Genomic DNA, 17,415 nt, shown 5'->3' with positions numbered 1-17,415 from the left:
AAAAAAAAAAAAAAAAAGAAAGTGTAGTCGATAAAAGCCTGAGCTCTAGAATAGCCTGCATGGGTACAGATCCTGGCTTACCAACTGTAGAACCTGGGGTGAATCACTGATGTGTCTTTGCTTCAGTTTCCTTGTATATAAGATGAAGATAGCAATGATATTGCCTTCATAGCGTAATTGTGAAGATTAAATGTGTTGTTACATATAAAGAATCTAGATCAGTGGCCTGGTACATGGTAGGCATTTAGTAGGTTTGAGTTGTTATTATTTTATGTTTTTTGTATACTCTGAATTCTTTCTCTAAACTCAGTTTTCTTTTACAAAAGTAAGATTGTACTGTGGATTATGTGTTGTAGCCTGCTTATTTTTCATTTAGCCTTTGGCATGCCCATCTGTACTCTTCTACAAAGTGATTTTAGTAGCTAACCAAATGACATTATTAGAGATATTTAACCAATTCCCATACTATTGAAAAAAATACATCACTTATAGTCTCTTGCCACGGTAAACAATATCTTGATGAACATCTCTTTTTGCTAAGTGTTTACATACCATCCTTCTTTCGATGACAGTATTTTATGGAAGAGCATTTTTTCTTTGGGGACCAGATGGAATTATCCACAGTCCAGGGTGCCATAGGCATATATTGAATAAGCATATGAAGGGATGGTCACCATGCATTATGGACACTTCTTCCATACCACTTCTCACAGTGTTTTGTCCATGGCAAAGAAATCAGTATAATGTTTATGGAAAGTTACCACACTTAACTTTTTAATATTTTTAGTTACATTAGGGCAGTTAGGACTAGCCCTAGCATTGCGCTCATCCTCTTTATATAATTTCTAAATAACTTTTGAATCATCTCAAATCTCTTTTGAAATGAAGCTTGATACAAATAAATGATCAAGCAGCTAACTAGCAATCTAATGGGAGAATAGAAGTTATCTCCCAGGAAACACAAATTTTGTGTCACTCTTGAGAGCAAGAACTGTTCAGGTTCCTGCAACTTGGAAGGGACAGGATACCGCTTCTAGTTTCCCAAACATTAGGAATCCCAAGGAAAACTTGTTTCTCATATCCTTAAAGTAACTCAGAGGTAAATGTGCAATTCTCTGATGTTTGTTTTTGGTGGGCTTAGATTTTCAAACCACAAGACATCATGAAACGAGAATCTACTTGGAGCCTTAGAGGCAGAGACCTGGACCTTTCTCTTTGGATGGTACTCTCATGCTCTCTCAACTCTGATGTCCCCCACCTCCACTCTCTTACACCCTGAAATCCCTGAGGACCCTTAGTAAGCACAGGGTGTTCTTTCTACTGGGTGCCATTTTAGCCAAAGTGTTTAGAAATGTGTTGGAGGTGGCAAGCTCTGCATTCCTAAGGACACAAGTGGTGTTAACCATATGATGCAAGGATTGGAAAACCTTTTTCTATAAAGGGCCAGAGAGTAAACGATTTAGACTTTGTGGGCCATAAGATCTGTGTCACGACTATTTAACTCCACATTGTAGCATGAAGGCAGCTACAGGTGAGATGTAAACACATAAGGGTACTTTACTTCTGGACATTGAAATTTGACCTTCATATAAGTTTCACGTTATGAAACATCATTCCTCTTTTGACTTTTTGCAATCATTTAAAAATGTAAAAGCCATTGTTATTTTACGGATTATACAAAAACAGGCCATGGACTGGATCCGGCCCATGGGATCCGGTTTGCTACCCCTTGATCTGCCGTGGTCATTGTTTCTCTTTTTCTCTTCTGCATTTCTTTCTCATTGCACCATTTTCTTCTTTGTTCTGCCAAGTTTTGAAACCTCTCTGCCCTTTCTCTCAACTAGCTGAGGCTAAAATATCATCTGCAGAATCTGCACTTTTGACACTTATGTGGCTCATTAGGGACAGTCAGAATATCTACCTAAAAGAACCAGTAGAGCAATGTCAAATAATGCCCCTCTTCTTTTTTGTGTGTCCTGGCCAGTTCAATATATAATTTGAATATATGGAGATTACAGATGGACTCTAGCAAGTTGTTCTGGTTTCTGCAGCATTCCAAGGCTCTAATGAGCAGAGCGTACAGCCTGAGGGATGGTGAGAGTCTGAATTTTAGATAATCAAGGATATTTATATCTTTTAATAGATTGGTGCCTTTGTAGTTCCATTCCAGCATAAAATTGGGAGTTGAAGAGACATCCAGTCAATTTGGTGTCATCTCTTAAACAGTTACGTATCAAAGGAGTGTTCAGGCTGAACACCTGAAAATGTTACAGGGATGGAAATGGGGGAATTATAAACATTTAATGCTGCTCGATCCTCACTATAGTTAAAACAAAAACATGATACAGATTTTTACTTAGGGGGGTGTGTTTATAGGGAAATAAAGTGCTGTATTTCATATGAAATAGGCCACAAGAGAACATTCTCAGATTTGTGACACTGGCCCCAGTCTGTGGAGCTGCCATTAGACCTGTTCCTGGCCTTTTCTTCAGGGCTGTGAAGCAGTAGGGGCGACAGAGACTCGGCTGCCTACATACTGAAATTGGCTTGGTTTGCCTGGCATGCAGTGATTTATGAGGCTGCTTATTGTGGGGACATCTGCTGCTGAGAGCAGCCAGATGAAAGCTGTGTGGGTGGGAGGTGGAGGAAAGCAGGGAATAGGAGAGAGGCAGTTGTGTATAGGCAGGTAAGGCTCATCTTGATTATAGTTGTGGGAATCCTGAGCTGAGTGGAGCTGTAGAAGAGTATGAAATGGTGGATTAGCAAGGCTTTGGAATTGCAAGATCTGGGTTTGAGTTGCTGACTCTCCACTTGCTAACTGGAATCTTTGGTGAGTTACTTTCCTTCTTTGAGCTTCCATTGCTTCATCTGTAAACTGGGAATAATAACCACATCCACTAAGGTCTGAGCACAGCTCCTGTGGCACTGGAGAGCTCAGTTAGTAGTAGAAATGATTAATATTTGTCCATATGTCCATTCATTTGTTTGTTTATCAGTATTCAATGTTCTTTGCAATTTCTAACAGAGACTCATTTTCTAACAGATGTCTAATGGTGGCTTAGACATCTATTAGGTATCAGTAGCTCTTTAGATCAGGATGGAAAAACATGACAGTCAACACATATTTATACATATATGTATGAACATCTAAATGGCATGTAGGAATGTAGTAGCTACCTGACATATGATTGAAAGAACAGCCACCTGGCCAGTAAGCACAATAAAAGATACTTCACCTTACTAGTAATCAGGGAATTCATCAAAATAGGACCATAGTAAGATACTGATGTATACTTGCCAAAGTAGTAAAAATGTAAAAGTCTGACAATACTAAATGTTAAGGAGAATATAGAGTGAAGGAACACATATACATCACGGAAAATAATATTAATATATTTTTGTGAATTCAAACATATATAATACAAGTTTGAATAAATTAATTGGAATGATAAATGTAAAATTCAGGCTGATATTAGGAGAAGAAAGAGGGATGTGATTGGAAGGGTTGCCTGGGGCTTAATCTCAACGCTGCTAGCAAATAAATATTCACCAGCTTGTGTGCCCTTAGACAAGTTTGTTAACCTCTGTGCCTCAGTTTTATAATCTATAACATGGAAATAATAATATTATCTACTTCATAGGGATGCTATGAGGATTAAATGAGTGAATGTAGATAAAATGCTTAGAAAAATACCTACCAAATAGTAAGTGTTATATATAAGTTAGCAACTATAGTGCTTATTACATGAGTATTTTTATTATTCTTTATTTTAAATATCTTATGTATTGTAATTTTTAAAACCAGAATAGATGCCATTCTTGTCCTTTGTCATTATAGAGTTGGAAAGTGAATAAAGATAAAAATCGTCAATATAGGAATTTCAGGATATGGCATGATAGAGTTTAGCTATGATCTCTTGACCCCTAGATTTATTAGGTACCACATCATCAGCTTTATGTGCACTTATTTAATCTTTCCCTGTGGAGTAGGCACGACTCTTATCCCTATTTTACAAATGGGAAGAAAGAGGCTTAGGAAGACTGACTTCCAGGGTCACACAGCTAGGGGTAGCAAAGCTGGGCAGGAGGAGAATGACTCGTGCTCTTGACTGCTAGGCCTTAAACCCCTACCTGGCCACTGTTTATAATAGCCACCTCCTCTACACATATTCCTGCCTCCTTCCTGAATCAGCCTGCATAGGTTAGGCTGTACTTTGGTTATGAACATTCCCAAAAGATTGGTGACACAAATAGGCGTTTCTCACTGTATTAGTCTGTTTTCACACTGCTTTAAAGAACTACCTGAGACTCAGTAATTTATAAAGAAGTTTAATTGACTCACAGTTCTGCATGGCTGGAGAGGCCTCAAGAAACTTACAACCATTACCGAGGTTAAAGGGGAAGCAAGTCACATCTTACATGGTGGCAGGAGAGAGAGAGAGCAAGGGGGAAGTGCTACATTTTAAAACCATCAGATCTCTCACTGTCACGAGAACAGCATGGAAAATCTGTTTTCCTCAAGAAAAATCTGTTTTCCACAAGAACAGGAGGAAAATCTGCCTCCTGATCCAATCACCTCCCACCAGGTCCCTCCCCTGACATGTGGAGATTGCAACTTCAGATGAGACTTGACTGGGGACACAGAGCCAAACCGTATTACTTACTTATGCTAAATATTCATCAAAGGTCATCTGCCACATAGCTCCTTTCTCTCTCTGAGATCCAGAAGTCCTGAACAGAGTAGCCACAGTCTCAAACCTTGCTGGTTGCTATGGCAAGGAGAGAGAGAGAAAAAGAGAGAGAGAGAGAAACAGAGAGAGAGAGAGAGAGAGAGAGAGAGGAGAGAGAAACTATAGAGAACATCACTTTAACAGTTAAATGTATCCTGGAAGTTATACACAACACTTCCACTCACACATTATAGGCTGGAGCAGTGGTTTCTAACCAGGGATAATTTGGCCCCACTGGGGGATATTTGCCAATCTCTGGAGACATTTTTTATTGTCACAGCTCAGAGGTGGAGTGGGGGTTGGGGCAGGTGCTACTGGCATCTAGTCAATAGAAGCCAGGAATGCTACTCAGCACCCGCAGACACAACAAAGAAGTATTTGGCCTAAAATGTCAATAATGCTGAGACTGAGAAACCCTGGACTGGAGCTAAGCACAGGGGGCCAGAAAGCACAATTTTAAGAAGCTCTAAGGGAAGAGAACCTGAAATATTTGACGGATAGCACTAATGGTTACCAAGCATCCAAAGGCCTAAAAGCAGTGCTAAAGTCCCTTCAGAAGCTGTTCTTCATGATAGAAGTGAACCAGTGCTGTAAGCGGCAGCCATGGAATTGGGCTTCTCGTTCAGTCATCTCCATCAAAGGGCAGAGGAGTGAAGTTGAAGGTGACTACTGCTCTTCCTCAGCAGTCTCTTTGGAGCAGCACTGTTCAAATGTAGTACAATACAGGTCACACATGTAGCTTAAAATTTCCCAGTATCCACACTAAACAGGTAAAAAGGAACAGGCGAAACTGATTTTAAAGGTATAATTTCTTTAATTCAATATATCTAAATTATTATTTCAACATGTAATATCAATATAAAAATATTGAGATACTTTACATTCCTTTTTTTTTTTTGACACCAAGTCTTTGAAATGTATTGTGTGTTTTATATTTACAGCACATTTCAGTTCAGACTAGCCATATTTCAGGTGCTCAATTGTCACACATGGCCAGCGGCTAGTGGCAGCAATATTGGAGGTTTCTGTTCCTGGGACTCAGTGAGAGACTGTCCTGGGTCTCCCCCGAGGACCAGTAGTGTTATAACTCAGAGTCTATAAGTTCTGAGAACGGGACACAACTTTCAGGAATATCTGTCCCAGACTCCTAAAGACAGTCTATGTGTGTTTTAAGAATGAAGAGGGTTTGGTTTTCTGCGGATTCTGTGCAATCAACATTTTTTTTCTGTTTTTTTCTTTTATTTTGGCAGGTGCCTCATCTCCAGACATGGAGCCTAGCTATGGGGGAGGTCTCTTTGACATGGTAAAAGGAGGTGCAGGGAGGCTCTTTAGTAACCTAAAGGACAACTTGAAAGACACCCTCAAAGACACATCTTCTAGAGTGATACAATCTGTGGCCAGGTATGCACATTCTTCCCATTAATTTAATGGATCCCCATGCTATCAAAGCGTCTGGTTACCTGCCAGCTGCCTGTCTGGCCCAAAGAGTGTCAATTTTGGAATATAATTTTATGGGATCTGATCAACGAAGAAATGTCATTGAAGACATAAAGTTAGGTCTTTTAGAAAATATAAGCATAGGCTGGGAGCACTCAGTTTGTCACGACATTAGAGTATAATGGTTGCCCTCCCTGGCTTTAGAATCAGACATGCTGGGGTCTAATGCAATATCTGCCTTTGTTAACTAAGAGCCCTGAGGTAAGTTGATTAACCTCTCTGAGCTTTGCTTTTGTACCCTGACAGGATTTGTGTCTTTGGGTTGCTATTAGGGATTCAATGAGATTAAAATATATATACAATCTGAATAAGCATTACCTATGGATTGTAATCAAATCAGAACTTTGTTTTTATGTCCTTCTAGCCCTTTAACTATTCAGTGAGAGAAGTTTTTTACTCTTTCACTGTATGAAAATTCTTATAAGCAGTTCACAAGAATTATTTTTTTATTGATGATGCTGGAACATACTTTGCTCCAAATTCCAGTTCCCACTGGTAATCTCTGGGCCTCAGTTTCCAGATCTGTAAAACACACAAGAAAATTGGTGTATATGCTTTCTAAGCCTCCTTCCTGCCCTAATAATCAATAAGATATGGGAGAGTTTTAAGGACCTCTTTTTCAGCGTATTCTGAAAACAGTCTCAAATTTTAGTGTGCCTCAGAATCACTTGGAGGGCTTGTTAAACACAGACTTCTGATTCAGAAGGACAAGGGAAGCATAATATATTTACTAAGTGTCAGAAAATTCTAGGGTTACTTTGAGTTACAATATGCAGTTCTAAATCAGAAATTCAACTGTCAAGTCCAATATATTAATCAAAATTTTAATCTTTGTTCAAAGGTAAAACTTACTCCTACCTCTGATTCTCAACCAGGGCCTGGTAGGCAGAAAAATGGTGGCATTTATTTTTTCTCAACTACTTCTTCTTCTACCCCTTTGCCACTTACAAGTATGGAAGATATTTCCATGTAGGTAAAGAAGCTAGAACAATTGGTGTTGATAAATAAGCAGAGTTTTCTATTCTGAGATTGATTCAGATCATGAAGTGGCACCTACAAGGGCATTAGAATGCACCAGTTGGAGTGGCATTATTTATACCCCTGAGGTTATGGGCTGTCTTTTCTCAGTGATCCTTCCTTGTTAGAGAGAAGGGCTAGAGGGGAGTCAAAAGATGCCCCTGAACAGCAGTTTCCCAGTTCATATGTGCAAGTGATTGAGAGAGAGAAATCTTGGCATATTTGGATCATTTTAATGAGTGTCCATATTTTGTCTTGCTTTTAGCTACACAAAAGGAGATTTAGACTTCACTTATGTTACCTCCAGAATTATTGGTAAGTTTCTCATGTTTATTAACTGTCCTTTGGCTCCGCTTCCAGTTGCTGCCCATTGTGACAGCAGACCTAAACTTTTAACCTGTTCTCTTTCTGTGTGATCTCTCCTAGTGATGTCCTTTCCTCTGGACAATGTTGATATAGGATTCAGGAATCAGGTTGATGACATTCGAAGCTTTTTGGATTCCAGACATCTTGACCACTACACAGTATACAATCTGTCACCTAAGTCTTATCGAACTGCCAAATTTCACAGCCGGGTAAGGATTTTTAGCCCTGAGATCGTGCTGTTGAAGACATGACAGGGTGTTTTTCCTCCTTAGAGACACCCTCAAAGCATTTGCCCTTACGCATCTGAAGCTGAAAAACTATACAATCTGGACACTCTGTCCACAAAATATTTGTTAGGCTGCTATGAGACATCCTAAAGATTTTCCTTGGCTGAGGATACTTACCGGAAAGTTTATCTGTCAATGAAATACCATCGAAGTTGGGGTCTCAAGTCTTCTGGTGGCTGGTTGTTCCATGGTACATTGTTCATGAGGCTTAATTTGGAGATTGCACTGCTGCTAGGGCAGTTGGCTGCCTTCATGCTGTTACACTAATTATGCCTTTGACTCTTCTTTATTGCTGCTTGGTATCAAGATGAGGCAATGTGGCTACAGCAGTACCAACAAGTATTAATGAAAATGTCTTTCCATTAATATATTTTAAGAAGTTTTTTGAACTAGGCAGAGAAATATTCCTAGTTTTAGCCTGGTTAAGGAACTGAGAGTTGGCTTAGGTTTGAATTTGATATCGAGCCTGATATTTCTGACCACTGAATTCTGACTTACTAAAAAAAGGCTGTTTTCCCCCTCTCAAGAACATCTCTAAATATTTTTGACTTAGTCTTTAGATTCATTTGGGCCTATTAATAAATAGAATGAGCTTTCTATGCATGGATCCTTTAAAAGTGAAACTTGATGTCAAATATGTAAAACGATAGCTGATTGACAATGCTGTGTATCTAGGATCTCAGCTTTGATGCTGGAACATACTTTGCTCCAAATTCGAGTTCCCATTGATAATCTCTGGGCCTCAGTTTCCAGATCTGTAAAACACACAAGAAAATTGGCATTTATGCTTTCTAAGGCTCCTTCCTGCCCTAATAATCAATAAGATATGGGAGAGTTTTAAGGACCTCTTTTTCAGCACATTTTGAGAACAGTCTCAAATTTTAATGTGCATCAGAATCACCTGGAGGGCTTGTTAAACACAGACTTCTGATTCAGAAGGACAAGGGAAGCATGAGAATCTGCATTTCTGACAACTTCCCGGGGGCTGCTCCTGATGTAGCTGTGGGGACCAGTCTTTGATAAAGCACTGATAACATCGTTCTGAAGTGGTTTGATCTAAATTGCCATTCTGTAATGGATATTTTAAGTGCAGCTCTTTAAAATCTACTGTAATAAAATAACCTTCCAACTCTTATTCCACCTATTAGCTAATTCAGAACAAGTGAATTAACATCAAACAAAAATGTGGATAGATATTTTGTTTTTAATGTAAGGCAAATCTTTCAAATGGATTTTTCTTGTTTGGAGGCTAAGTCAGTGCCATTATTTTCATAATTTTAGGACTGTGGAACATCCTACACAGTATTTCATAGAAATTTTATTTGACCTTGAAAGAGCTGTGATAATCTGGATAATTTTCCCTCGGAAATCACCTTCATAAAGATATAATATCATTATAGAAGAGATATAATATCATTATAGAAGCATTTATACATATAAAGATGTATCTTTGTGTAATATTTATAAAAGGCAATCTCTATAAAGATGTTTTTAATGAAAGGCATCTATCAGAGTAACTAAAGATTTTGTGACTGGGCTTAACAGTTTAGCAAAGGAATCAGAGATTACATATAAACACCTACTCTGGGCTGCTCTTACTTGCCCTAGAAGAGAAGGGAGCAATTTTTTTTTGATACCTAGAAGAGTGCCTGATGTAGATAATCAATGTTTTTTAAAAGCATGGATGTGCAAAGAATTCTTAAACACTGTAGACATAAAATAAATATTTGGTTTGTGTTCTCAAGACACCTAAGCCTAGTTGGCAAGAGAACCCAGGACATTCTCAAGGTAAGTACAAATAATATTTATAATACCTGCCAAGGGAGATTAGTAAAAAGATACACCAGTGACAGCTGGATCTTAGAGCAGGAGTAAGGCCTATATAGGTCAGAGGGGTGGGGTCATTTCTTGCCTATACAAATTATAAGTTTCTTGTGAGGCTGTTGATGATCTAGCCTCTCTCTGGTCCTCTAACTTTATCTTTTAGTGTTCTTCATTGCCCCAAAATCACATGCTCCAACCAGGGATATCCATGTGCTCATGTGCACACACACATGCGTACACATACACACACACACACACGACACACAGTCTCCTTGTATGAGCTACTCCTTCTCCCTTAAAAACCATCCATGCCACACACCCTTCATCTCCTTTCTTTTTTAAAATTTTTTATTTTTTAAGACAGAGCCTCACTCAGTCGCCCAGGCTGGAGTGCAGTAGCATGATCTTGGCTCACTGCAACCTCTGCCTCCTGGGTTCAAGCAACTCTTGTACGTCAGTCACCTGAGTAGCTGGGATTACAGGCGTATACCACTATGCCTAACTAATTTTTGTATATTTAGTAGAGATGATTTTGCCATGTTGGCCAGGCTGATCTCAAACTCCTGGCCTTAAGTGATCCACCTGCCTTGGGCTCCCAAAGTGCTGGGATTATAGGTGCCAGCCACTGCATCCAGCCCATCTCCTTCTTTATTAACCTGGTTTTTCTAAGTGGAAGATTTTCACATGCCATAAGGCTTTTCCAATTCTTTCTCCTAAAACACAGGATTACACTACATCTTTAGCTCTTCCTAGATAGTCCTAGAATTTGGCAGAAGGGAAGTGGATCCTCTGACCTGTCTCCTTTACCCTTAGTTGCATCTCAGGGAGGCAGTCCCAAAGCCCTAGTATTTCCATCTTACTTTTGTTTTTTATTTGCCTACATCTCTTTTCAAATGCCTAGATCTTTCTTTTCCCAGCACTAATACTGTGAATTGATTTGCATCTCATTATTGCATGCCTTAGAAAAGTTGTCTTTGTTTTTACCTTTCAGTTCATGAGGACTAGAGCCATTTCTTACTCCTTCCAGTTCTGTGGAGTTCTAGGTCTGAAATTAAACCTTATTTTAATAAATGTTGATGGCAGAGTCTACCATAAATACCAAACACAGAAGTAGTTTTATTTATAGACTCACAAGAGTATATAAACTCATAGGAATTTTTTATTTATAAACTCGTGGGAGTCTGGCTCTGCCCACATCATATATCTCTGTGCCTTGAAACCTGAATTGAGTCACTTTACATGATGATTATGTGATTGTTTGTGTATGTTCAAACCTGCATTTCAGGATGCAGGTAGTGATGTTGGCAAAGACAGGCTGTTTCCCGGAAGATTTTACTTTGCTGAGGGTTTTCATTCTGTATTTTGATTCGCTTTTATGCTTAGAAACCACATTGGTTGACAGGAATTGTATGAAATAATCAATACTATTGTCCTTATTTTTCTATTATATATTTGCACATGTCACAGAATGTTAAAATAGGAACTTTGTTTAGTCTCAGTTTAGCAGAGGATACAACTCAAGAGAATGCATAGCACATAGTCCAGCATTCAAAAGCGAAGTACTAGAATACCTATTCAGGACTGCAAAGGAGGTATTGAACCTCAGTTTTTTTTTTGATTCTTCATAGCCAGTGTCCACATTGAGGAAATCAGAGTACTAATGCTGACAATGAAGTCCCGGAGACCAACAAGGTGCATCAGTTAAACCAGATGTTCATAATCTGAATTTAAAAGACCCATAACTCCTCTGTGATGTACATCTACTGGTAGGCTTCAGAGAGCTTAACCATCTGTTTCTACTCCTTTAAAAAAATTATTATGGTAAAATTTACATAACATAAACTTATCATTGTAACCATTCGTAGTATACAAGTTCAGTGACATTAATTACATTCCCAGGGTGTGTACCCAACACCACTATCTATACTTTCTTATCATTCCCAACATAAATACTGTTCCCATCCACTCCATGAATATGTGTGTGTATGCATGTATACGCTGGTGAGGTTTCTGCATAGAAGGTTTATAGCTGTACCCCAGAATATCAGGACCTGTACACATTTCTTGGCATTACCGTTGGCAATGAATGGAAAGCTGGATGCATGAACACCAAGTCTAACCTGGCCCCAAAGTTCTTAAGTTCTGATTAATGCTATTCTGGGACCACTTTGTCTCTCCTTCTCCCTCTGTCCACTCAGGAAGGACAGTATGGTGAAGGTATCCTGCAGGGAGCCTGGAAATCTTCAGCCCAGCTGCTTCTTTTAGACTCTGCCCTCTTGTTAACTATTTCTAAATGACATAATCCTGTAGGATTTCTTTCCCTTTGGGAACAATTTGATTTTTGGAAAATATATTATCAACTAGGGTGTCTTAAAGGACTCGTGATTGAAGGTCAGTCTTTTTACCCCTTTCTCTTCCAGAGCATACCAAAGAGGATGCTACAGCTCCCAGTTGTTTCTGCTTTGGTGGGATATTGGTGGGAGTGGGGGAACTTCATAGCTCATACTTCATCCCTCACTCTGCCACCATGCCTCGGTGTCAGGGCAGGAAATAATTGGAGTAAAAAAAACAATCCCTGGCCTGGGGGCCAAAGGACCAGAGATCCCCACATGCTAGTTACGCAGCTTCCATGAATTGAATGTCTTAACCTTGGTAAAACACAGCCATCACTTGAAGCTCTAACCACTTTACAAATGCAAGGTTTGGAATTGTTATCAATCATCAGACAATGTAATATAATGGAGAGTGCACACGTTTTATTTTTTTTTTTAACTGAGATGAAACCCTGTAGTGTATATGAACTTTAGACTTTAAAAATTACCCTAGGTTCACATCTCATCTGTTCCTCTTCCTGGGCAAATCACTTTTACCTCTCCTTGGACTCAGTTTTCTCCTGTATAAAATGGATATGCCGATAACAGAGCACCTATCTCATAAGCACTCTTCAAAATTTTTTTGTTAGTTTGTTATAAGGAATAAATTTGATAGCAGTGTCTTGCTTAGAGTCATCATTCAGCAAGTAGTAGCTATGATTACCATAGGTAATAATAAAATGCCACAATAAATGATTGACTGAATTATCCCCATCCTCCAAAAATCGTGTGTGATTCATAAAACGCCAGGTATGGCAATTAAGTCTTACTCTCTGTCTCTAAGTAGAAGCTTTTGTTCTTTTTTTTTTTTTTGAGATGGAGTCTCGCTCTGTCACCCAGGCTGAAGTGCAGTGGCACAATCTTGGCTCACTGTAACCTCTGCCTCCCAGGTTCAAGCGATTCTCCTGCCTCAGCCTCTTGAGTGGCTGGGATTACAGGTGCGTGCCACCATGCCCGGCTAATGAAGCTTTTGTCCTTATGCTTAGTGAATGGCCGCTTCTGCCCATCCTGTCTTGGGCTAGGGATGATGGAGAGATGAAAATTGAATGGCATCCAGCCCTGGCGCTGTTTTGGCCTCTATCCCACTGGGTGCTATCATGGCAGCCCGGTAATCCGTATGGTGTCCTCTGATGCTCAGCAACCCCAGGAAGTGTTCAGGAAGACTGGAGACAGCATTTTGAAGTGTCAAGGGCTATGCTTACTGCATGAAGCTATGAGCCCCAGAGAGCTACAAAAATAGCTTGCAGTGATTGAGTTTCCTTTTTATTTTGTTGGTTTTGTTTATGCCTTAATGTTTTCCCCTTTTAGACAGAGTGCATGCTTTTAAAAAATTCTAATTGTATGTTTGTTTAATGGTGTGTAATTATATATCAAGTAAATATATAATTATGGAGTACTTTAAATTAATATTATTTACTTGATTGAGTTAATGATTCTGGAGCTATTAGCCTATTGTGCTAAAAATAATTTAACCAACTTTTAGCTGAGACTCATTACAGATATTGACATTTGGGGTGGGTGTGTGTGTGTGTGCGTGTGTGTGTGTGTGTAACAACCAGTTTTTTAAACCTTTAAAAATACTGCTGGAGAGATAAATTTGCTATACTTTCATTCTGTTGCAGTCTAAAAAAACCCCAATAAAATGGATTCACCTGTTCCGTCCTCAAGATAGTGTATATATAGATAAATCTTATTATAAAAAGAGATTACCAAATGGGGTTCATTACTTTATTCTTTGACTTATTCATTCACTCAGCAAATACCTGTTGAGCGCCTTCCATATGAGCAGCACATGCACAGTGGACACTAGGGTTACAAAAGTAGTTATGGTCTCTCTTCTCATGGAGCTCAGTGTCCAGAAGGGGAGACAGATATAAGCAGTTTATTCAGGACAGGTTGACCACAAGCTAGCATTTACTGTTTTTATGTTCTGCTACTTAATTCTGACAACAATCCTATAATGTTCATTTATACTTTACACACTAGATAATTGAGGCCTGGAGAAGTTAGTAAGTTGCCTATGGTTAATCAGGCAGTAAATAGTAAATCCAGAGTGAAAATCTGGCCTGTGGACTTAACCATGTTGCTTTACTGAAAAAAGCTGTAATAGATGAAAATAAACAAGGGCATGAGTATAAAGATGACTAAGCGTTTCTGTCTGTATTAGAGAAACTGTCAGAGACAAGAGAGCACTTGAACTTGATTTTTTCTTTTTTAAATATTTGAGTTAAAATATGCATATATAATTTACAACTTCTACCATTTTTAAGTGTACTGTTTAAGTACATTTACAGTATTTTTTCCTTCTTCAAACCCCTTCCCATTCCCCTTCCTGGCCTCTGGTAACTACTACTCTCTATCTTCATGAAATCTACTTTTTAAATTACTCCTGTGAGTAAAAAAATGCAGTATTTCTCCTTCTGTGCTTAGCTTATTTCACTTATAATGGTCTCTAGTTCTATCTGTGCTGCTGCAAATGACAGGATTTCATTCTTTTTTATGTGAATAATATTTCATTGTATATGTATACCACATTTTATTTTTTCATCCATCCATTGATAGGCACTTAGGTTGATTCCATATTTTGGCTATTGTGAATATTGCTGCGGTAAACATGAGAGTGCAGATATATCTTTGATAGATTGATTTCCTTTCTTTTGGATATATACCCTGTAGTGGAATTGCTGGGTCATACTGTTCTCAATAGTGATTGTACTAATTTACATTCCCACCAACAGTGTGTGAGAGTTCCCTTTTCTTTACATCTTCACCAGCATCTAGTATTACCTGTCTTTTTGATACAAACCATTTTAACTGAGGTGAGGTGACACCTCTTGTGATTTTGATTTGCATTTCTCTGATTAGTGATGTTGGACATTTTTTCATATAACTGTAGGCCATCTCGATGTCTTCTTTTGAAGATCTTTTAATTCTGTTCAACTCTTGTGCCCAGTTTTTATTTTTTTTTTTTTTTTTGCTATTGAGTTGTTTGAGCTCCTTATATATTCTGTGTAATTTCTTGTCAAATGAATAGTTTGCAAATATTTCCTGCCATCCAGTGGGTTGTCTCTTCACTTTGGTGATTGTTTTCTTTGCTGTGCAGAAGCTTTTTAGCTTGATATAGCTCCAATTGTCTCTTTTTTCTTAGGTTGCCTGTGCTTTTAAATTCTTCCGAAAGAAATTTTTGTCCAGATCAATGTCCTGGAACATTTCTCTAATATTTTCTTCTAGTCGTTTTATATTTTCAGGTTTTCGATTCAAGTTTTTAATCCATTTTGATTTGATTTTTGTGTATAGTGAGAGATATAGGTCTATTTTCATTTTCATGCATATAGTTACCCACTTTTCCCAGCACCATCTATGGAAAAGACTGTCTTCTCCCCATTGTAAATTCTTGGCATCTTTGTCAAAGATTGGTGGTAAATGTATAGATTTATATCTGGGTTCTCTGTTTTGTTCCATTAGTCCATGTGCCTGTTTTTATGCCAGTACCATGCTGTTTTGGTTACAGTAGCTTTATAATAAACTTTGAAGCCCAATAATGTGATGCCTCTAGCATTGTTCTTGCTCAGGGTGACTTTGGATATTTGAGTCTTTTGTGGTTCCATATAAATTGTATGGTTTTTTTTTTCTATTTTCTGTGAAGAATGTCATTGGTATTTTGATAGAGATTGCATTGAATCTGTACATCACTCTGAGTAGTATTGCCATTTTAACAATATTTTGTCTTCTAATCCATGAACATGGAATACCTTTTCTTTTTTTGTGTCCTCTTCTATTTCTTTCATCAGAGTTTTGTAGTTCTTCTTGTATAGATTTTTCACTTCCTTGCTTAGATTGATTCCCAGGTATTTTATATTTTTTTGTAGTTATAAATGGCATTGCTTTCTTGATTTCTTTTTCAGATTGTTGGCTGTTGGCACATATGAATGCTGTTGATTTATATATGTTGGTTTTGTATTCTTCAACTTTACGGAATTTGTTTGTCAGTTCTAACAGTTTTTTTTTGGTGGAGTGTTTAAGTTTTTCTAGCCATAAGATCATGTTGGGTTTGAACAAGGCTAATTTGACTTCTTCCTTTCCAATTTAGATGTCCTTTATTTCTTTTTATTGCCTAATTGCTCTGGCTGGGACTTCCAGTATCATGCTGAATAATAGTGGTAAAAGTGGGCATCCTTGTTGTGTTCCAGTCTTTAGAGGAAGGGCCTTCAATTTTTCTCCATTTCAGTACAATGTTAGCCATGAATTTGTCATAGATGGCCATTATTATTTTGAGGTACGTTCCTTCTATATCTATTTTCATGAGGATTTTTTTTTTTTTTGAGACAGAGTTTCACTCTGTCACCCAGACTGGAGTGCAGTGGCACCATCTCAGCTCACTGTAACCTCTGCCTCCTGGATTCAAGCAATTCTCCTGCCTCAGCCTCCCAAGTAGCTGGGATTACAGGTATCTGCCATCATGCCCAGTTAAGTTTTGTATTTTTAATAGAGACAGGGTTTCACCATGTTGGCCAGCCTGGTCTCAAACTCCTGATGTCAAGTGATCTTGGCCTCCCAAAGTGCTGTGATTATCGACGTGAGCCACCATGACTGGCCTCATGAGGATTTTTGTCACAATGGGATGTTGAATTTTATCATATTCTTTTTCAGCATCTATTGAAATAATCATATGTTTTTTGTTCTTGATTCTATTAATGTGGTATATCACATTTATTGATTTGCATATATTGAGCCATCCTTGTACCTGTGAAGTGAATCTTTACTGATAATGGTGAATGATCTATTTAATGTGTTGTTGCATTTCGTTTGCAAGTATTTTGTTGAGGATTTTTATACCTGTGTTCTTCAGTGATACTGGCCTGTATTTTGTTGTTGTTGTTGTTGTATCCTTCTCTAGTTTTAGTATCAGGTAATGCTGACCTTGTAGAATGAGTTTGAAAGTATTTCCTCTTTTTCCATTTTTTTAAAAGAGTTTCAGTAGGATTGGTATTAGTTCTTTTTAAAATATTTGGTAGAATTCAGCAGTGAATCCATCAGGTCCTGGGCTTTTCTTTGATAGGAGAATTTTTATTACAGCCTCAATCTCATTACTTGTTATTGGTTTGTTGAGGTTTTTAATTTATTCATGGTTCAATCTTGGTAGGTTGTGTGTGTCCAGGCATTTATCCATGTTTTCTAAGTTTTCTAATTTGTTGGTATATAATTGTTCATAATAGCTGTCTCTAATGAGTCTTTGTATTTCTGAGCTCTCAGTTGTTATGTCTCCTTTTTCATTCCTGATTTTATTTATTTGAGTCTTCTCTCTCTCTCTTTTTTTTTTTT

The 17,415-nt window shown here is 38.1% G+C and overlaps 1 protein-coding gene across 9 annotated transcripts in view; it reads left to right on the top strand.

The window, feature by feature from the left end:
- Positions 1-17,415, top strand: part of DNAJC6 (DnaJ heat shock protein family (Hsp40) member C6) — a 178,067-nt gene that overhangs the window by 121,021 nt on the left and 39,631 nt on the right. For 8 of the 9 annotated variants that reach the window (XM_017541520.2, XM_037743100.1, XM_017541522.2 and 5 more), the window contains 3 exons: positions 5,981-6,131; positions 7,510-7,559; positions 7,671-7,819. In XM_017541520.2, coding sequence (XP_017397009.1) covers positions 5,981-6,131; positions 7,510-7,559; positions 7,671-7,819 — 350 coding nt within the window. Of the gene's footprint in view, positions 1-5,980; positions 6,132-7,509; positions 7,560-7,670; positions 7,820-17,415 lie in introns of those variants that run through there. The other variant, XM_037743103.1, reaches the window with a different exon arrangement.

The sequence above is a fragment of the Cebus imitator genome, unplaced genomic scaffold (assembly GCF_001604975.1).
Source record: "Cebus imitator isolate Cc_AM_T3 unplaced genomic scaffold, Cebus_imitator-1.0 Scaffold135, whole genome shotgun sequence".
NCBI lineage: Eukaryota > Metazoa > Chordata > Mammalia > Primates > Cebidae > Cebus > Cebus imitator.
Note: the sequence above shows the minus strand (reverse complement) of the source record. Positions and strands in the feature narration are given on the sequence as shown.